This window comes from Equus przewalskii, chromosome 5, assembly GCF_037783145.1.
Source record: "Equus przewalskii isolate Varuska chromosome 5, EquPr2, whole genome shotgun sequence".
NCBI classification, from domain to species: domain Eukaryota; kingdom Metazoa; phylum Chordata; class Mammalia; order Perissodactyla; family Equidae; genus Equus; species Equus przewalskii.
This window is the reverse complement of record NC_091835.1, coordinates 59,679,391-59,701,811: the sequence shown is the minus strand read 5'-3', so window position 1 is coordinate 59,701,811 and position 22,421 is coordinate 59,679,391. Positions and strand designations below refer to the sequence as shown.

At 35.6% G+C, this 22,421-nt stretch overlaps 1 protein-coding gene across 23 annotated transcripts in view; it reads left to right on the top strand.

Annotated features, from left to right (window-relative positions):
* The window catches only part of KIF21A (kinesin family member 21A), a 147,603-nt gene that overhangs the window by 69,899 nt on the left and 55,283 nt on the right, over window positions 1-22,421 (top strand). For all 23 annotated transcript variants that reach the window (XM_070619385.1, XM_070619379.1, XM_070619392.1 and 20 more), the window contains 9 exons: window positions 8,694-8,916; window positions 9,041-9,223; window positions 10,635-10,784; window positions 11,495-11,629; window positions 12,151-12,318; window positions 14,206-14,321; window positions 18,301-18,496; window positions 18,905-19,094; window positions 19,451-19,514. In XM_070619385.1, coding sequence (XP_070475486.1) covers window positions 8,694-8,916; window positions 9,041-9,223; window positions 10,635-10,784; window positions 11,495-11,629; window positions 12,151-12,318; window positions 14,206-14,321; window positions 18,301-18,496; window positions 18,905-19,094; window positions 19,451-19,514 — 1,425 coding nt within the window. The remainder of the gene's footprint in view (window positions 1-8,693; window positions 8,917-9,040; window positions 9,224-10,634; window positions 10,785-11,494; window positions 11,630-12,150; window positions 12,319-14,205; window positions 14,322-18,300; window positions 18,497-18,904; window positions 19,095-19,450; window positions 19,515-22,421) is intronic.

The window sequence follows — 22,421 nt, the reverse complement described above, 5'->3', positions numbered from 1 at the left end:
AAGCAGTAGGATATATAGCTAATGATTAGGATAAGATTTCTGGGTAATTTAAAAAGGTGATTCATTATCAGTGGATTAAAAAGTGAAGTTCTTCTCTCCGTCTCTGTTATTCATAGAAGTTACACTTCCTGGTCTCCAGTACACACTGCTGTGCTTTATTGTTCTTAGGCTTTTTACAGAGTTAATCTCCTTAATGGAATTACTGAGGTATGTTTCTTTCTTGAAGGTCTTGGGAAAAATCCTTGCTTCACATCAACCATCATTGTAATTAAAGATCGATTTTAGGGAGGAGAATTTCTTTTAATAGACCTGTGTTACTTATTACTTGTGCCATGCCTGATGTCTTGACAAAACAATTCACAAGGGCACAAAAGGTCTAACAAGTTCCTATGGTGTGTCAGAAACTCTCCTAGAACAGGAGGTGGAGGATTAAAGCAGGGCAGATCCTTTCCTAATGTGTCTACTAACTGGAGTGAAATAGGGGAGGATCGAAAAAGGGACCAGAAACCCCAGTGACTCAGTTGTGGTGACAAAATGATAACTGTCCTAATTTTTAAGAAATGGAAGGGAGGAAGTTAGTAAGATATAATTAGCATTAAGATATCAAGTTGAACGCTAGTAAGTAGGATCCGATATAATGATCATCCAAAACAGTGAGGAATGAAATAAAGAAAGGCAAAGGATCTGCACAGGGGACAGATTTTGGACAGATTTTTTGGTGTCACTGTAGGAAGAACAAAGGTGTTAACAAGGTGCCAAGTGGGCTAGTTACAGATAGCTGTGAGTAACAGAGCCACACAAAGTGGGGATCAGGTCAGATTATTGGGTAAACTGGAGAACTACCACAGTCACGTGGGGATGAGATCAGAATAACTCAAGTAAAAAAAGAGACAGTTTAGCAAGACGTTTAGGTAATGGAAAAATTTGTCACATTTTTGAAACCGTAGGTTAAGGACAATGGTGTTTTCTAACAGGACAAGACATTAGCAATGGCCCACAGCAAATAGGAGGACATGTTGTGTGTTACTCCTCCTCTGTTTGTGGGGAAAAGCAAAAATAACTTGGCCAATTAATTAACAAAAGAAAGGCTTATCACCTCTGATGCTTTTAAAATGAGGAACAGGGATAGGAGGTGAGGGTGTAAGAGAAAGTCTGGAAGGTACTACAATACTATATGTGTTTAAAAATATAGGTTTGATTTCCTGCATCCTTCGACTTGGGTTAACGAGTGATGTTAGTGCTACTCTTCTAATTCAGAAAAAAATATGGGTGACTGCACAAGTCCTGGGAGGTTATAAATTACAATGCATGCGATTATTTATTTTCAAGTCAGCATTCTTTCAGTAACAACAAATCACTGATTAGTCATTTGTCAACATTCTAGTCACTAGCATTTAATCAAATTTAATTTAGTATGAGGACAGATTGTACCATAACGATTTAATTCCCCTTTTTAAAAGAACCTGTTACTTAGGAACTTGATTCTCTTCTATTCAGAATGAAATTTCTTTACTGGCTACATGGAGATAGTAAAAATGATAATAACATTGAAAGAATAAAAATTCTTATTTTGGCTCCTATTATGCTCTGTACTGATATAAATAGTAGGATGAATGAGACTTGATTATTTATTACTATGAAAAGGTTAACTTGGAATTACGACTTTTTTTTTAAGATTAGCACCTGAGCTAACATCTGTTGCCAATCTTTTTTCTTTTTTTTTTTTCCCCAAAGCCCCCCCAGTACAGAGACAGAGTTGTACATTCTAGTTGTGGTTCCCTCTGGTTGTGCTGTGTGGGATACCGCCTCAGTGTGGCTTGATGAGTGGTGCCATGTCCACACCCAGGATCCGAACTGGCAAAACCATGGGCCACCGAAGTGGAGTGTGGGCACTTAACCACTCAGCCACAGGGCCGGCCTCAGGATTAGGACTTTTAATTGCGCATGGAAGTATAATATTATTTGGGTTGATTATCTTCGCAAAGCAATATATGTATATATATATTTGTATGTATATGTACACATATCTCCATGTAATAATGTTCACTGTTGCATCATACTTCTCTCCCTGACATATAGTTTTACATTTAATTAACTGAGGGCGTCCAAAGGGTATTTTGAAAAATGTGGCAATAGTGTGGGGAGCCAAAGAGTAAATCCTGCATTCTTTAACATGGCGGAAGGCCCAGATGGATTTAAGGTGTTAAGGAACCTTATGAAGGAACTGACTTGGAGAATTTTCAAGTGGTGCTGTAACAACAACAGCACTTTGTACTTACATAGGCTTTTATTGCCACATATTATCTTATTTGTTCAATAGGATGTGATGTGGATGTGGCAGTAATAATATTACCATTTTATAGATGAGGAAACTGAGGCTAAGAGAGTGACTTGCTAAAGGTCACAGTTAGTATGTGTTAAGACCTTGAAGAGTCTGAGATTTTACCCTGTTTACAAGGTAACAAGCTAGCCTGTTTCACATATAGTGGCAGAAGATAGAAGACTCCTGAATTAGAGACGAAGGATTTTTATTACTCACAGTACAATAAGCATTGTGAGCTTCATGTTGATTAGGACTGCTTCTCTGTCTTCCCCCTGCCCCCAATTCAATGGAGGCAGCGCAGGTAGACCTATTATATGGATGCTCTGCAAAAAGTGGGATATGGAGAAACACTGAGCTTGGAAATTCACTGTTTTTATAGAAAGCAGAAGCAAGCCAGCTCTTTGTCAGGTGGAAGACATTATCCCTAAAGGTTGCTTGCTGCAAATGCACCCTTGAGAAATGATGCATGAGAAGAACAGTCAGAGTCTTGCATTCTTGGCATACTCAGCAAGAGTGTGCAGGATGCTCAGGTCTCATGGTAGATTACCTCTTCCAACAGCAGCAGAATTAAACCTTCAATGCGGTTTTACTGAGTTTTATGACTAAAACGCTAACTGAAAAGGTAGCAACTATAAGCCCTTTCCCCTCATATATGTTTGCCTTGTTTTTCTGTCCTATCCAGGACATCTTGAAACCAGTCCTCTTGGATTATTTGATATATTCAGTTACTAAAACCAGTTGTGGTTATTACGAAGGCGGAGAACATTGACATCCTGAATGAAAGGATATAAGTTGATCAAGAAATGACCAGTGGTTTGATGTAGCTGAGTGTGACTAGATTTGAGAATGGAATGACATATAGAATCCAGATTAGGAAAATCTTAAATACTGTGCTAAATAATTAGGACATTTTTTGTGGACACACTGACATTTTAAGGCAAGTTGGTATATGAGGTATAAGGGAAAAAGATGGGTTCAGAAATCAGAATCAGTAAAATAAGGGATGTCACAAAAGCCAGCTGCAGATAACCAGTTGAGAAATATGGTGTTTGAAGGATAGCAGAGTATGCCGCCCCCAAATAGGCCACTTTGACATAAGGATTATTTTGAGTGGAAGCCAATTAAAAAGAAGTAGATACAAGAAAAGATCTCTGCCCTACCCCTATTTGCCTAAAAGCAGGACATAAATTTGTAAAGGTGTTCCCCTCCCCTCTCTACCAGGAAGGACGGAAGGTAATCACCAGAAATGGCACCAGAGGAACCCATGTAACAAGCTTTACTAACTCGCCCTTATCTTCCATTAGTTCCTCTGTATATTTACCTTCCCACAATTTGCTGTCCTAGAAACACAAAGTCTTTTTTCCTTTTGTTAAGATATAAGCCCAAGTTCTAGCCACCCTTTGAGTTATTCATCACTGAGTATTCACATGTGTATGCATGATACACATGATAGTAAACTTCTATTTGTTTTTCTTTTGTTAATCTGCCTTTTGACAGTCTAATTTACAGGTGCCCAGCCAGGAGAACCTAGGACGGTAGAGGGGAAAACTTTTTCCTTCCCCACAAATTGTAAATAGGATCAAATGCTAAAGAGAGTTCAGGTAGGATGAAGACTAAAAAGAGTTCACTTTATTTGGAAATAAAAGGGTTGTTGGTGCCTTCTGTCTGAGCAGTTTCCATGGAGTATGAGAGCAGAGGCTAAATGACTACTATATGCTGAGGGAAAGATTCTGATGTGAGAAAATGGAGACAACATTTGTTCATGTCTTTAAAACTGAATAATTAACAGCTGGTATGATACTCTGTTTCAGACCTTCAAGCTTCATAAACTAGATACAGCAGATTACATTTTTTTCTGTATGGCTCTCCATGGATTTTCCCTTTTGGACCTCATCCCATTGGTCAATGATTCACAAAGGATAAAAGGTTCCGTACCTCATGCTAAGAAAATAGCATGTTCTCTAGCAAAACTGTCACGATTTTCTGTAATGGCCTCACCCTGCCTGCGTTCATTTCCAATGTCATATTTTTTAAAAACCCAAATAGAGATCATCTCCATTAGCAAATTAATATTATAAATAGAACCTACATTGCTGTTAGTGTTTATAATATGTATAAATTTATATATAATATGTATAGTATATATAATTTATATAATATGTATAAATTACATATAATTGCTATGTAATATTAGAATACCTTATCCTAAATATATATGATGAAAGCTTTATGCATAATTGTTTTTCTTTAAGAAACAGTTTCAAGTATATCTAATTGTACGATTACACATTTTTAAAAACCTACAAGGCTTTGTCATTATTTCTTAGTGTTAACATTAACCAAAATGTTAACACTGATTATTTCTTAGTGTTGGGATTAGATGAATGTGTTCAATTTCTTATTTTTACATAAAAATATAAAGGAGATTATTTCAAAATATTTGATTAATAAATGTCAGATTCTATTTTAATTCTCTCTTTCCAAGAAGGGTTGATATAGTTTGTCTATATATAAAATCTCAAATTATAGTTTTGAAATTGAGGTTTGTAGCTGGGTACATTTCAAACTCTTACCATTGTTAACGTAGGTGAACTGTCTTGGGTTAGGACTTCATCTGAGAATTCTTGACGAGTATAAATTTAAGGATTTGGAGAGTTTAAAATACTAATTTTTGAAGAGGAATTGAAAAGGCAAATATATCCCTAACCTTTGAAGTATAGTCAGCTTCCAATTATCTGCATGTGAGGGAGACCATTTCCTCCTAGATGGGAGTTTCTCACACTTGCTGGGAAACTGCCATTGCATGGATCCTGTAGAAAAGGGTTCTGCCCATCATGTTGGTTTTTAAAGCAACACTCTCCTCCTGCCCATGCAACTGGATGGAATTGCACATCTATGCTTCAACCCCAGTCCTCCTTGCCATTAACAAGGATAATAATCAGATGAATAGAGGTTAGGAGATTAAGTTCTGAGTGACATTGGCATTGTAAAATTGATTGTCATGTCTGCAGTTCAAATGGCACCTGGTTTTTCTTTGTTATGTTGAAATGAAATTAATAGTATCTTAATACAAATAAGTGATCCTATGGTTATAATCGTTTACTTAAAATTAATGAAGCACTGATTTCAAACAGTAGCCCAGTGCTCATTTTCATTTAGATAGTTGTGTTTATTTATTCAATTTTTTTATTGAGGTCATAATAATTAATAACATTATGAGATTTCAGTTGTATATTATTTGTTAGTCACTATATAAATGTGCCCCTTCATCCTTTGTGCCCACCCCCCAACCATCTTCCCACTGGTAACCACTAAACTGTTCTCTTTGTCTGTATGTTTGTTTATCTTCCACATATGAGTGAAATTATATGGTATTTGTCTTTCTCTATCTGGCTTATTTCACTTAACATAATACCCTCAAGGTCCATCCGTGTTGTTGCGAATGGGATGATTTTGTCTTTTTTTTTATGACTGAGTAGTAGTCATTGTATATATATACCACATCTTCTTTATCCATTCATCAGTCGGTGGGCACTTGGGTTCCTTCCATACCTTGGCTCTTGTGAATAAAGCTCCAGTGAACACAGAGGTGCATAAGTCTCTTGAATTGTTGATTTCAAGTTCTTTGGATAAATACCCAGTAGTGGGATAGCTGGGTCATATGGTATTTCTATTTTTAATTTTTTGAGAAATCTCCATACTGTTTTCCACAGTGGCTGCACCAGTTTGTATTCCCACCAGCAGTGTTTGAGGGTTTACTTTTCTCCACAACCTCTCCAACATTTGTTATTTTTTTAAACAATTGTGTTTATTTTTATCTGTTTTATTACGTGGGATTATTTAATCTTTACAGTGCAGCTATAAAACAGGGAGAGAGCAGAATCCTGGGGTAAATGAGGTAGATTCAGGAAAGAGAGCAGCCTGGGTTCAGATATGACTTTATGTTGGAATCCAAAAAGTTAGTGGAAGCTTCCTAAAGAAGCGAAATCTAAACAGAGATTGAAAACATGAGATATTTAGTTTGGAAAGGGAGTTGGGAATTGAGAGGGTGGAGAAGAGTGTCCAGGAAAAGAGAAGAGCCTATTTGAAGGTGTAGAGGCTAGAGAGAACATAGCTTGTTAGTGAAACTGGTTAAAAATAAGCCATCACAACCACCCAGAATCCTTTAATGCAAAGAAGGAACATGGCAAGAGGAGAGGTTGCAGAGGGATTTAGGGATATACTGGAGAATTTTAAGCACGGTAGTGATCTGATCAACTTCATGTTTTACAAATATCATTGATATTGCAGTATGTGGAATAGATTGGCAGGTGACAAGATTCGACACAGGCAGTTTGATGAGGAGATTTTTGCAATAATCCAAGTAACAGATAATGCTGGCCTTGATTAGGGTGTTGTGATGAGGAAGGAAAGAAATTGCTGTGCTCAAGAGCTATTTCAGAGATAATTAATAGCTCTTGAAGATAGATTTGGTAGATGGAATAGGGAAAAAGGAGTAGTTGAGGTTGACTGTCCTGTTTCTGGCTTGATGACAGTGATTGTCCCAAGGAAGATAGGAGTTTTAGTTATGGTTTCCTCCCCGTGACTGGACGAGTGAGATAGAAGAGGAGTTTGGGAAGAAGAGAATATTAATTTTGAGGAAGACCACTCATCTAAAAAATGTGGAACCAGAAAGCTAAATCTGCTACTCCCATGAGCTGTTTTATAGTCCATGGACGTAGCTTGTTAATAGAAGCCCTTTGTTTTATTTGTTATAATATCATTTTATCGGTATAATAGCACATAAGTAGTGTTTTCCTCCTCCCCTTTTTTGTAAATCAGTAACAGTGTCTTGCAGTCAAATAGTGTTAGATCTAAAAGGAACCTTGGAAATTATAGTTTCCATCCACAAATGAGGAAATTGGAGCTCTGAGAGAAGACCACGTGATGTCTGTGGAGTGAGAGAAATGGCCACTCCATCTCTCTTTCCACAGTAGTGAGCCAGCTCCATGTCAATTATTGCATTCCATTGAAACAAATGGAGTTGAAGACTTGATTAAAAAAAAATCATTATCACAGTGGCAAGAAAAAAGCTGCATAAGTACATTCGTTACTTAACACACACACACATATTTTTTTTGTATTGCAGAATTCTATTTTACATAACCAGGGTTGCAGAAATTCACTCACTTCTCAGTGTTGTCTTTCCTAGCCTTCCGTTGACCTTCCATCCTGATGAACTGGAAAAGGTTAAAACTCAGGCTTGGCTTTATTTCTAATAAATAGATGAACTCATTCCACTTCTGTAGATCTCAGTTTCTGTACCTCAAAAAATAAGGATGTGGGACCAGATTCCTTTAAAATCCTTTATTTGTTCTGTTTTTATCATTTAATATTTTCATCATTGGTTGTCTTGCTTCCTTAAACTGCTTCTTATTCTCCATGGCAAATAGGAACTTCTTAAAAAACCTGGGTACAGTAAGTCAGTGATGTGTACATCCAGGATGGTCCTGTATATAGACTGAATAGAAGAGGGCCAGATTTTGGGTTGCTCTGTTAACAATACATCATTATATTTACTTTCCTTCTTTGAAAACAGACCTTGAAATTAGGAAGAGAAGGCAGAAAAGGAAGATACTAGAGTCTGGAATAGATGGGGGTGACTGTAGGGTGGGTGTAATGCTGCAGTCTTCCAAGTGGAGAGAGGACACCTAGGAGATGCACATGATGATTCACTGGAGTTTGGAGAGAAAATATTAGAACTTCTATTGTATTTATTTTTAATTTCTTTCTTTACAAAATTCACCTTTCATGTATATCATAATATATGACAAATCAATATGGTACATGCATATCATATATAAATGAATACATATACATATATATTTTGTGAGAGTATGCTTAAACATGTTAAGCTGACAGAAGCGTATGGTCAAATAATTTTGGAAACCATTCGTGAAGAGTTTGAAAAAAAAGGCAAGTCAGGGCATCAGGAAAAATATTCTGTCCTTAATTTCTCATTTTTGGATATCATCTTCCCTAGAAATAAAAAGGAAATCTAAAACAAAAATAACAACAACAAACAGCATTTTGGTAGCAGAATTTATTTAACTGAGTCTTTGTCTCTTACAGAATTGAGAAAAAGTATTCACTTGCAAAAGTATTTAAAGACTAATTTTACTCTTCTTCATGATTTTTTGGAATCATTAAATAACTCGAAATGAAATTGACTCAGTATAATTTAATTCATTTAACTTTTCAACTGCAGGAGCAATAGTAGATTACGTTAGTGTTTTTAAAAGATATGGGCAGGAATTTTTCAGTCTGGCTTTTCAGTTTTTTTTTGTTGTCATTTATTTTATTTTATTTTTTTCCTGATTATTTCTCTCAGAATAAGACCACAGCTTGCCAAAGAAAAGATTGAAGGATGCCATATCTGTACATCTGTCACACCGGGAGAACCTCAGGTTTTCCTAGGGAAAGATAAAGCTTTTACTTTCGATTATGTGTTTGACATTGACTCCCAGCAAGAGCAGATCTACGCTCAGTGTATAGAAAAACTAATTGAAGGTTGTTTTGAAGGATACAATGCTACAGTTTTTGCTTATGGACAAGTAAGTATCAAATTATTTTCATAGAAGCTGTAACTTTACACAAGTGTCAATTCAGTTGCACTTTTATTTTTGTTTCTTGAGATAATTAAGACCAAGCACACATCTTTTCTATTCTTTTATTTAGACTGGAGCTGGCAAAACATACACAATGGGAACAGGATTTGACGTTAACATCATCGAGGAAGAACAGGGTATCATTTCTCGTGCTGTTAAGCACCTTTTCAAGAATATTGAAGAAAAGAAACACACTGCAGTTAAAAATGGGCTTCCTCCTCCAGATTTTAAAGTGAATGCCCAATTCTTAGAGGTAATAGTCTAGTTGTGTCACTAGTTTCCTTTAAATCTTGTCCTTGAGACCATAGCCATTATGATTTTACGCTCTTGACTTTAGTGCAGTACTTTGCAGACAGTGCTCAATAAATGTTGTTTGAGTAAATTAACATTAGGTAATAGGTAGCAGTAACAAGAGATAATTGGTAATAAGTATTCCTTACTTGTTAGCATTTAAGATTATAAACACTTAACCAGTGTCCATAGAGTAAAACAATCAATATTGTTTATTTCAGAATCTCTATCCTATAATTACTGTTGTAATGTAGGCAGGCTCACAAAGTGCTGGGAATTCAGCAACTGAGACCAAAAGGGAGGGCAAGAATGTGAGGAATAATAGGATTAAGGCTGTAGCACTATTCTGGCTGCAGAAGCCCGTATTCCTGCAAGGATAGGCAGATATTTAGATGCAATGTCCAATGGTTGGGGCAGATTTGGATCAATTTAGGGCAGTCTAGTCTGATGGGAGGCACATGACAGTAAGAGGACATGTAGGATTTGAACAATATTACAATTAGGTGGATGGTGATTTATAATACTGGATACTTGGTCCAAAGGGTGTTGTAATCTAGTTCTAATCTGGATCACTTGAGCTAATCATTTTGGTCATTGATTAAATGTTTTATTCAACACTATATAGCACAGAATAGAAAACAATTCACATTAACATCAGTTATCTTACTGCGGGTTTTAATGGACATCCCAATTTACTAAAAACTAAGGAGAATATAGCTATGTGTTTCCACCAAAAGAAAGGTAACTAATAGTGGAAAAAGAAAAGCAACAATGTTCTTCTGTCTTCCCTTTCACCCTCCAAAGTGTTGTTACACATTGCGACTTTAAAGCATCCTGATGGAAAAATAGGTTTGTGCTTCTTCTGAAGAGGTAGCTCCATCTTGTCAGCCACCAGTGATACAGAAACACTAATATCCTAATATCATTGCTGACCTTGCAAAAATACTAAGTATTATTTTTTAGATACATTAAGAAGGATTGTAGGACAATAGCAAATATATTTTTAGCTCAAGTAGTAAAAATCTTAAAATCTTCTCTAAGCTTAGGCTTTATCTACAGTTAGTACATATTTCTTAGAGTTTGTATTTATAAATATTTATCTCTTAGAAAGGATTAGTAGGTGTTTTATCTAGTCCTCAACTCCTTAGTCATGATTAAGTCATTTACTCTTCTTACTCTTATGAAGACCTCTGGCATCTATTTGTATTTGTAATAATAATTACTCCATTTATTTTTATGTATTATTTTGAAGAAATATGTCATTTTGAAGAACTTTTAAGATATATTTGAAAGATAACATTATGCAATGTGTGTTATTATAGCTGTGAGGCAATTTCTTCTAAAATTAAACTTCTGCCATTTCCTTTTGATAGCTGTATAATGAAGAGGTCCTTGACTTATTTGATACCACTCGTGATATTGATGCAAAAAATAAAAAGTCAAATATAAGAATTCATGAAGATTCAACCGGAGGAATTTATACTGTGGGCGTCACAACACGTACTGTGAATACAGAATCAGAGGTGACGTTTATGTTATAGCTAAAGTAGAGCCTATTTGGCTTTATTTAAATAGTCAGCTTTGCTGATGGTTTGCTTAAGATCAAGATATGAAATTTGCATCCTTAAGCATAACAGGGAGTTAAATTTTGTCTTCTTTCTTCATATTCTTTTTAATATTAGGATTTTATTGTTTAAAATGTCAAGGTTATTATAAAGTTAGTACATTTATCGTAACATCAGAAGAATCTAAGGCAGTGTTTGTATAGTTTTCTTTCACAGCTAGAGAAAGAGGCTTTGATAATTGAAGGTGAAGGATGAGACCACATCCTTTTGCTGTCAGGTTGGTAGGATCGTATCATTACTGCTAAAGGAAGACCGTTCAGAAGAGTCACAAAAATATTTCAGTGGAAGATACAGAAGAGCCTGAGTAATGCAAGTTATTGCTCAGTTTGTTTCAAAGTGTTCTACTGTAACAGTTTTGGAATGGAAACTGCAAATGTCAGCAAATGGCCAACAATAGAATCTCAGTGTTTTCTCCTATTAAAAAAATAATACGCTATTATACTTAGAAGTTCAGCGCAAAAAGTGCTTGTAACTAAAATAATATGAAAATCCACATCTTTTACATCCTTTAATATGGTGGGTTTTCGCCATTAGCTCAGACTTCTGATTGCGTGGTGTTTTCTTTAAGTATTGTTCATGTCAAACCCTTGTTTCTTTCCCTTTTCCAGATGATGCAGTGTTTGAAGCTGGGTGCTTTATCCCGGACCACTGCCAGTACCCAGATGAATGTTCAGAGCTCTCGTTCACATGCCATTTTTACCATTCACGTGTGTCAAACCAGAATGTGTCCACAGATCGATGCTGTGAGTTATTAGTTCTGATTTCTTCAACTTTCAATCTTCATTTCCCAAAAATCACATGAAACCCAGGAGGGTATATTTGAACCAAATTTATTTTGTTGAATCGTTCCTTTTCCTAATGAGATGTCTCTGATTCTGTTTAAGCTGAAGCTGGCCAACCATGTAAGATTTTGAAATAAAAAATTGGATGTGTGTCTGCAGCAACCAGAAAGCGAGCTGTGGCTGTATGGTCATGGCTGTAGTCACCTGAGACCCCTTTGCTTTTGAGGCCTGTATGCTACTGGTTTCCCTTCGTCAACATAAGCAAAGCCTCAGTTGATACAGCTGGGTTCTGACCTTCAAGGTTCTTGCTAACTTTTTCTAAGCTTCTAATTGCCAGCAGACATTTTTGCATTTATGTTTATTTGGCTACATGCCTACTTTTGGATATTTTATATATATATTTATAATGGGTGCAGAGTGGAGTTGGAGGATATTTAGTGTCGCGTTAATAAAATATTTTCAACTCTTTTCCTCCATTACAGGAAAATGTGACTGATAATAAGGTGATTTCTGAATCATCACAGATGAATGAATTTGAAACCCTGACTGCAAAGTTCCATTTTGTTGATCTGGCAGGATCGGAAAGACTGAAGCGAACTGGAGCTACGGGCGAGAGGGCCAAAGAAGGCATTTCCATCAACTGTGGACTTGTAAGAAGACTAAGTCTTTGTGCTAAGAACCTATCAGGGCTTTTCTATTGTCCTTTTCTCTTTTGTAGTACATAATACCCAAGTGGAAATCCTTCATGCACTGAGCTGAGAAATGAAAGCTGCAGTAAACTTGTAAACTTAGGAGTAACGCATTGAATTTTGATTTCCTCACGTTATAGGCTTTTTTCTTCTTTTCACATTGCAAATTTTCTTCGTCTGTGCAAATTTAGTGGGATTGAGTTTTATGACATGTGCAGAGAATACTACATAGAATAAAAATGGTTTAAAAAAATTCTGTTCACATTTAAAAATACATTGTTGAAATCAACATTTAAGATTAAATGTTTCACAGATGACTCTCAAAGTAGCTTTTTTGCTAACATTTTATGACGTCACTTTATTTTGGGAATTATAATCAAATGTTTTTTAGTAATTATTGTTTCAAAGGGAGAACTTTTCTTCATTATATTAGGAATTAACTTTAATAACATGCCACCTAGTGGCGTTTTGATTGGAAAACACCTTGTGTTTCTTAGCGTAAAGCTTCTGTTATTTGGAAGAAAATGTTTTAGAGTAAATTTTTGTGTAGTAAATCTTTTCTTTTTATTGACTTCATTATAAAATTGGACATTTGTTCCTGCATAAAAGTCATGACATCCCTAAGTTTCTGTGATGCTGATAGCATTAGGGCATGTTTTCTGCTTTGCTTCCCTCTCTCCCATCCTGGAGCTAGAGGCCCCAATCATATGGTCCTCTTTTGTCGTTGTCCAATATTTGCTCCTGTATGATCGCAACCCTTCTGTGGGGGAATCATCAACTGAGGCTGATTAAAGAGAGCCGACCTTCCAACTCCAATACCCATCTTGATGCTCCCACCCTATGGTTGAAGGTTGTGTTAAAGGGAGTGATCTGGATCCTGGACTTTGTGTATTGTTTTGAATTTCTTAGATGAAATCATGGTGGTATTTACATTTGTGCTGCCAGGAAAAGACAAAAGCCAGTGCTCCATTTTCCTATTTAGGCTACTGAAGCTTGTTCAAACACTTCTGATAGAGTTTCAGTGTAGCCAGTGGTTAAAACTCTGGCCTCTTTGGAAAAGGGAGACTAAGACACAATGTGATGCTGATGCCACTCTCTGCACCATCCATTGGCTCCAACAACGACCTGGTTATAGGTGTTTGCGTTACTGAAGGCGAGTGTGACCCCAACATTTAGGATAATGCTTATGCTGTAGGTGCTAGTCCAGGAACAGTAGGAAAAACAGTAGGGGTGACAGGAGGAGTGATTAAAGAGTTCTGTAATTTGATTTAGTTTTTTAGATATTGGATGCTTAGCATATAGATTCACTGTATTTCTAAAAACAGCTGTACTGGCATTAGGAATATCTTGTTCAGAGAAATCATACTGATATTTTTGTTTTAGTTAAAGGAGATTTTCTTTTCCCATAAGGAAGCTATACTGCAACAAGAAAGTTTCATGAAACTGTTAAACTACCTAAACTTTTTATTTTTTCATTGAGTTGAGGAGAAGAATTTAAAACATGAATTCATGATTTCTGGGGACGCAAACTGATGCTCTGATGATTCTAGAAATTGTTAGACGTCGCCAATCTTACAACATTTCTATATCTAAAGAACATCTCTGAATAGAAGTTTGAGTATCTGTGAGTTATGGGTATATACAGAGTACTAAATTTTGAGTGGTGTCAGCTTTTAGTAGTTAATATAGAAAACTTTGAGGTTTACTTCATACTTCAAAATACCAACGTAAAACAACACTAGACACAAATGTTCTCAATTCTGTCATGTCTCCATATTATTCTCTGTAAGCTTTTGTTATTTAAAAGTTTATAATTAGTAAATTTTTTATCATTTCTCTCTCTTTTAGTTGGCACTTGGCAATGTAATAAGTGCATTGGGAGACAAGAGCAAGAGGGCCACCCATGTCCCCTATAGAGATTCTAAGCTGACAAGACTACTGCAGGATTCCCTTGGGGGTAATAGGTATGCATAAGTGATTATCCTCCATATTCCTTAATTTCAATTATTCACTCTTTTTAAAGTTAAGTTTATAATGTTATTTATCAGAACTGTTTTTCTTATAAAGCAAATTAATAGGATGAGGAACTAATAATTATTAAGTACCTAAAATTTGTGAGTTCTTTTGTATGGTGTTATTGTACATGATCCTTATAACATCCCTTGAGGCAGATGTTATTATTCCTATTTTATAGATAAGGAAATTGAAATCCAGAGAGATTAAGTAATTTATTCAAAGTGACTTAGTTTGTAAATGAAGTTCATAGCATGTGGTCTTTCTAGTATATCATATTTTCTCTTTCAGTGCTTGGCACGTAGCAGATGCCTAATAAAATTTTGTTGAAGATTAGTGCTGTCTTCTAAGTAATTACCAAGTGATTTAAATATATTTGATGCCTTTTTACAAAATCTCCTAAAAATTAAAAATTTTTTTTACATGTGGAAAAACATTTTTTAATGTCAGTTGAATGAAATGTAGGGTGTTTTCTGGTTATAAACTTTGCTAACATCACTGATATTCCTCCTTTTCTATACTTTGCATCCTTCTGATCTGTTTCATCAGCTAAACACTTCTTGTTGGTAATTCATTCCTCTTTATAAACATCAGTAGATTGGTGTTGATGTTTATATAACTTTTTAAGTGCAAACATTTTTGGCCTTTAAATTCAAACAGCACAATTCAACAAGTTACAGACAACCACAGTGAATCCATTATACAATGTTTTCAATAGTCTACCATCATGTCTACTGAAAAGATCATTAGATACTGTAAACTTATTTGGTAATTAAACTTGCAAACTTCCTTTTTGAACAACTATTATTCAAAGAATTTTGATAATGTTAAATTTATTTAGATTCAAAATTGGATGGATTTAGAAATAAAGTTTTATAGAATTCAACAGTATCATTTTTATATTTCTTCCTTTTATGCAATAATGGCATTGTCTTAACTCATCTCTCTTCTAGAATAGCTTATGTATGGGTGCAATGTCGCTTCTGTTATTGCATATTTCTTACTTCTGTTCTATATTTTCACTCTGATCCTGAATATCAATCTGCGATATTATAACAGACAAAAATTTTTGTGTTTTAAGCCAAATATAAACTTTTCATGTTTGCTAAATTATAGCCCTTTCCTATATGTATTTCTTAAATATGAAAGAAGGTGGAGATGATAAATGTTCTCCCCTTACAACTTTCAATATTTTTGAATACTACAATACTTCTGAAAGATTCCACCCTGTAAGCAGTCTAAGATATTTGCACTGCGGGTCTGAAATTCCTCTTGAGTTTTAGACAGGCTACAGGTAAGTAGTCTCAGATATTCCTCATCCATTTCCTTACTGAGTGGTAACTCCTCAGAGGAGAAGACCCCTTCTAATCCTACCCTTAGTAAACCTCAATTCCTACTAAAAATGTTAAGATTGAACTCCTGGTTCAGAAGCCTTGTACTTTGTGTAAGCCTTGGAGAACAAAATACCTTCATTTTGTGAAGTTTGTACAAATTACTCTTAAAAGAAAAATTAGATCAAAGATGCTTTTGGAAACAAGCTACATATATTTAAGTGCATAATTTATTGAATTTTACTTATTTTTATTTTATTTTTTTGGTGAGGAAGATTGGCCCTGAGCTAACATCTGTTGCCAATCTTCCTCTTTTTGCTTGAGGAAGATTGTCCTTGAACAAACATCCGTGCCAGTCTTCCTCTATTTTATATGTGGGACACTGCCGTAGCATGGCTTGATGAGCAGTGTGTGCGTCCGTGCCTGGGATCTGAACCTGCAAACCCTGGGCCACTGAAGCAGAGTGCGCAAACTTAACCACTATGCTGCCAGACCATCCTTTGACTTTTATTTTTTTAACCTCAGCTGGCTTTCATACATTTAGACTGTTTAATATAATGTTATAACAAGTTTATAGCAAAAATTCTGAAAAATACAGAAAAACATAAAGCATGAATAAAAATATCAGTTATATTTCTATTACCTGCAAGTAACTACTGTTCACATTGTGATGTATTTCCTCCCTAATGTATTATATAATATGGTATATGACATAATATAATATAACAGTATATAAGATATATAACAGAATAGTATATTTAAATGGTATAGTTTCCTTTAAAACAGACTTGTGGTTTTATATAAACTTTAAAATTAAACAACTTTAATGTTTTCTTTGAATTTTTCATAAACACAACCATTCTTGAAATTTTTATCTTTTGGGTTTTATCCGATATGTCACTTTTTCACCACAATAGGTCTTAGCTCCTCTCATTCCTGACTTTCACCATTCTTCTTAAGCACTTGATCCCAGTGCTTCTCAAAACATTTGTGAAGGGAGAGTTCTCTTCCCTACCTGCCCAATTTGTGGCAGTTTAATAATAGTGTGCCCGACTGCACTCAGCTTGTCCCATTTGTGACAACATGTGAGTTCTAAAACACTTTAACTGGTCTGTACTCTAGTCAGTGAAATGAGTTCATTGATTATAGCAAGCTCAAATGTTGTAAAAGTCTCCAAAATGCTCACTCTCAATTTCTTTACTTATTGTGAACTATAACAAATACTTTTTAGACTGGCACTGGACTGGAGACTACTCTTTGAGAAGTCCTATTTATTCTCTAATCAGTGTCATAATCACCATCGTCACTTGATTTCTTATCTTCTTCATCAAAAGAGAGAGTGAGAGGGGCATGAATTATCTTAATTTTCTGACCTCCGATAAAGAAATGTTATGTACACGTGACACACACCACAAACAATTACTAATGACCAAATATCTTCCAAATATTGTGTTATGTGAAGTATACTGATGAATAAAGCTTGATGATCCTTGATGTCCTCTAGGAGTTTAGGGTCTGAGAGTAGGGTCTATAAAATTTCAGTGTGATAATAATAATAAACAAAAAGAGATATGCAAAGGGTGTGAGGAAGCAGAGAGAAAAGAGTACAGCCAAACTGAGCATTGGATTCTTGGACTAGATGGAAGCTGAGCTGAATCTTGAATAATAGTGAGAGTAAGGGTAAGTAAGGAAAGGCAAGAGTTGATAAAAGGGGAAAGATGGGTGGAATGGGACCACTTTTAAAAGGGTTACTATTAGTACTGTGTTGAGAGTATTGGGGGAAGGCAGGAGACTGGAGGCTATAGATCAAAATTGATAGGCATGAGTTTCCTACCAGGGTGGGTAAATTACCTCCTTAAGTGCAATTCCTATATATTTTTTCAGTTAGTGTGTAAGTGCTGTTTAGAATTTATTGACAGACATAATAGCTTGGGAATACTAAGCATTTCACTGTCTTGTTCTTTGGTTGGTAAAACAATTCATTATGACCATAAAGTAATGTTTCCCATTTTTCCTCTGTAATCTGGCCAGAAACTCTGGAACTTTGACCACTCAATCACAAGTGAAGTTTTCTATTGTAAAACATATGGATATACTAAATACTCTTCTGTTCAGGTGATAGGATTGTGTAAAATTCTTTGCTGACATCAAAAATCAGGATACAAGTGATTAAATAAAAAGAAGAAAAATTTAAAATCCTGAAATGCTAAGTGGATAATGAAAGAAATGATTTTTGAATTTCAATTTGTCATATTATAGGTAGATTAAATTTTAGAATTATTGTTTGCATTTTATCAATTTTTTGTAAAGAGGTAAGAAATAAGTATATGCACTTATACTTTCTCAAGGTATTATGGGTCAAAGAAGGATAATATAAATTGATTTTTCCTGATTTTACATAAGTAAACAAAATCTTTTTTCTTAAGATAGCTTTTAAAGCGTGATAGCTTTTAAATTTGCTTTAATTTTTAAGTTAGTAGTATCAATCTTCTGGTATCTTGAAGAGAAGATATTATTAGAGGGCAGGTATTTAAAAATGATTATTTCAGTGTTTTATTTGCTTTTATCTGTAAACCGAATTATTCTTTGTAACTTTCAGCCAAACAATCATGATAGCATGTGTCAGCCCTTCAGACAGAGATTTTATGGAAACTTTAAATACCCTGAAATATGCCAATCGAGCTAGAAATATCAAGAACAAGGTGATGGTCAATCAGGACAGAGCTAGTCAGCAAATCAATGCACTCCGTGGGGAGATCACACGACTTCAGATGGAGCTCATGGAGTACAAAACAGTAAGCTAATGGGTTTGGGCTGCATTTTGTGATACATTTTGTGAGTACAGTGATGCCTTTTTGTGATGGCTTGCATATGTATATCTCTGCAGTCTCTTGTCTGTCCCAATAGTGGCCTCCTTCCTTTTGGAGGTAGAATTCTAGTTTTTCATGTGGACAGCCTTTAGTAATTTTCAGTCTATCAACCTGACCAACCTCTTGTTTCAGAAGGCTTCCTACCCAATCAGTTTCTTTAGTGACAAATGCAGCATGGAGGGGATATAGTAGAGGGATAAGGATCTCTTTTGCTTGAGGCTGTTATGACAAAAGGACTCTTCACTGTAGAATTGCATAGTCCTGTAGCATCCTTAAACAAAACTCTTGTGTATTTAAGGCTTCTCAACCAATGGGAATATTTTCCTTTTCTAGGGTAAAAGAATAATTGATGAGGAGGGTGTGGAAAGCATCAATGACATGTTTCATGAGAATGCTATGCTACAGACTGAAAATAATAACCTGCGTGTAAGAATTAAAGCCATGCAAGAGACGGTGGATGCTTTGAGGGCCAGGATCACACAGCTTCTTAGTGATCAAGCCAACCAAGTTCTTGCCAGAGCAGGTATGTGTGTAGGGTGGGATGAGCGAGGGATTAACTTCTGGAGGGCATGGAACATTCTTTGTGTTCGTTAATTACCTGGACTATTTGAAGTCGAAATGTCAGTCTGCATGTGTACAACTTGTGATTTTACGTTAAATATTTAATTGGTAAATAATACATTCTTACAGAAACAAAATGTGCCCTTTGCTTTTTCATATTATCTTACTGACAGCATGTAATTAAGGGTAGGAAATTTGCTGTACTAATTGTTTTAAAGCATTATTGTTTTGTTTCCATAACTTTATTTTTTTCTCCCATTCTGTTTTTTTGAAGTTTTAATTTAAAGGAAATTCTTCATTTCTTATTTTATCTTTCAGGTGAAGGGAACGAGGAGATTAGTAATATGATTCACAGTTATATCAAAGAAATAGAAGATCTCAGGTACAGTTCACGTTCTGTACTATATAATGCACGTGTTTTTGGTTTTACAATGTAGTAATACTGCTATTTGTTGGGCTTATTGTTTGGTAACTGTTCATGATGATATTTCAGCCCTTTGGTCAGGTTATCTTTAGGGGTATAGGCACTTGCCTTTCCCATAGTGTCACATTCCAAACTGCTTTCTTCCCCTCTCTTCCCAGATTATCTTCTCACATTATCCTCCTATTCTTTTTGTTATACTCCTCATTGGGAGCTTACCTAACCTGACATACAGGACAGGCAGTATTGATAGTGATGAAATTACCTTTGATGCCTTCCCTCCCTGTGCCTCTTCCCTCATCATTTGGGAATGGTCAACATCAATAAATCACCTCTAATTTTTTTAATCTCCTATTACTCCTATTCTTTTCTACTTATCCAGCTATTCTTTGTGTGTGAATCATTGCATGCCTACCAATCTGCCTGCTTCTCTGGTACATACAGAGGCTCATTCATTACTCACATTTCACACATATACTACAAATGCTCACTACGTGCCAAGTACCATGCTATGGGCTGAGGAAATAAGTGTGACATAACAAGGAGTTCACAGTCTAGGTGGAGTGACTTAACATAAATAGTCACATGTAGTAAATGGAATGATAGAAATCAGGAAAAGAAAGACTCACATGTGGTGTGGGAATGTGGAGGGGACTACTGAGCCCAGACTAGGGGAATAAGATTACCAAAAAGGTCAGGGACACTAATCATTTCTGAAAATTTTCAGCTTCCCTGGTTTGCCCTTGATGGCTGAGCTACTTTCTCCTGCAGTAAAATTATAGTCAGCTCCGTGGGGTGCATCTAAGTAGCTCAGATCTCATTTCTGCTACCCATTTGTGGAAAATAACCAATGGGAGATCATCTTTCGCAGCTACTCTAACACTTCTCCGTCTTATATTTGTGTTCTCTTTCCCTCTCTCTTCCTCTGGCTGTTCTAGAGATTCTCAAACAGAGATGAGTACTATTTCTATTGTTTCTGCCCCCACAAGGTACACTGGAATCCCGTAAATGTTTCAAAAAACAAGAACAAATGAGAAGACATCTGATGTGGCAATAGATAAAGTTACTCAAAAAGCTGTCACTTTTATTCTGTATATACATCTCCCCAACTATTACCTTTTTGGCAGAGACCTTTGGGGCATTGGTTTGTAGTTCTGGTCAGCAGCCGACCTGGACTTGCAGTTTTCGTCCTGTGCTGGCAGTACTCTTTCCCACCGACTGCCAAAAACTTGTTCTCTGACCAATCTTTCTTTGCTTTGGAGACCCCCTTCTTTACCATTTCTTGAGCTACAACTGATAATCTCTATCTTTTACTTCCTGAAGATTCTCTTCCTGCTCCTAGCCTGCTTCTCTTTTATTTCCTTGGCACTGGTCAATTGTTAAGGCTGATTCCATACTCTGGTTCTTGTGCTCCATTTCCTCTCTTCCACCCTGTTATTCTAAGGCCATATCTAAGGCTTGACCTCACTATTGGACAAATGGCTTGACTAGTCTGATTATTTCCTAGAAAACTCACTAAATCATTTCCACTCCTTCTCGTGGCTAAAAGGAGCATCTGATATCTTCCTTTTTTAAGGTTCTTGAGTTAAGACCATTCTTTAAGTTATTTAGAGAACAGAAATGACTCTTAGGCATTGAGTTCAATCAGTGATCAAATCTTTCTTGGTGTAGATTAATAGTTTGTTCCACTTTCCCAACTTTTCTTTGATGGCTCTTTAATTAGGTACGTCCCACTCCTGAGGAGTAGTCTTCTAGAATCCCAGGACTGTAATTTACAATATAGAAACAATTTACATATAGGATAAACACAAATGAGCTTTGAATTTACACTGGATTACCTGGGCAAATTACCTATCATTTCTGAACTTTAGTTTCTTCCTCTGTAAGATGTGGCAATACCTGCTAGTCTCAAAGAGTTGTTATGGGACTCAAATAAAAGAACAGGATGTAGAAGTTCTTAAATTGAAAAGTACTTTAAAGATCTAACATGTTACTGTGATTTAGGTCCAAGTTCTCACATTCTGGTCTTTTTTTTTAATTAAAGATTTTATTTTTCCTTTTTCTCCCCAAAGCTGCCCGGTACATAGTTGTATATTTTTAGTTGTGGGTCCCTCTAGTTATGGCATATGTGCTGCAGCCTCAGCATGGCTTGATGAGCTGTGCCATGTCCCTGCCCAGGATCCGAACCAGCGAAACCCTGGGCCGCTGAAGCAGAGTGCACGAACTTAATCACTTGGCCACGGGGCTGGCCCCTCACATTCTGTTTTTATTTACTAAATCCTACTCCAATCCATATTTCTTTCAAAACTTGCTCTTAGTAAGGCCTTTATTCACAGCTACTTGAACTTAATGCAAATTTTGCTGATGTATTGCCACTTGGGAATGTTTGTGTTTTGTCTTATTCTAATTATAAAATAATGCTAGTTATCTTTTAATAAATGTACATGTTGTGAAATAGTAATAGTCACTATTTAATTAATTAATCCTTGGCTTTTTGGGATTTAAAATTTTCATGGACACTTTTGAAAATATAGGAAATTACTTAAAAAAAAGTTACAATCATCTGTATTCCCACCATTGCAAGAACTGATATTAACATTTTGGTATATCTCCTCCATATTTTTTCAATGCATACTTTAGCAAAATTGACATCAGGCTGTATATATTGCTCTACTATCTGTTCTTTGAAATGTGACAAGCTATGAGCATTTTTTAATGTTATTAAATATTTTTCTCACGTGATTTTTACATGGTTCCATGTAGTACTATCTTGTGTTGTAACTGATTTATCTAACTAACTCTCCACTGGTTAGATAATTATATTACTTGCAGATTTGAGAAGAATAGTTATTTTTTGTTAAATATATT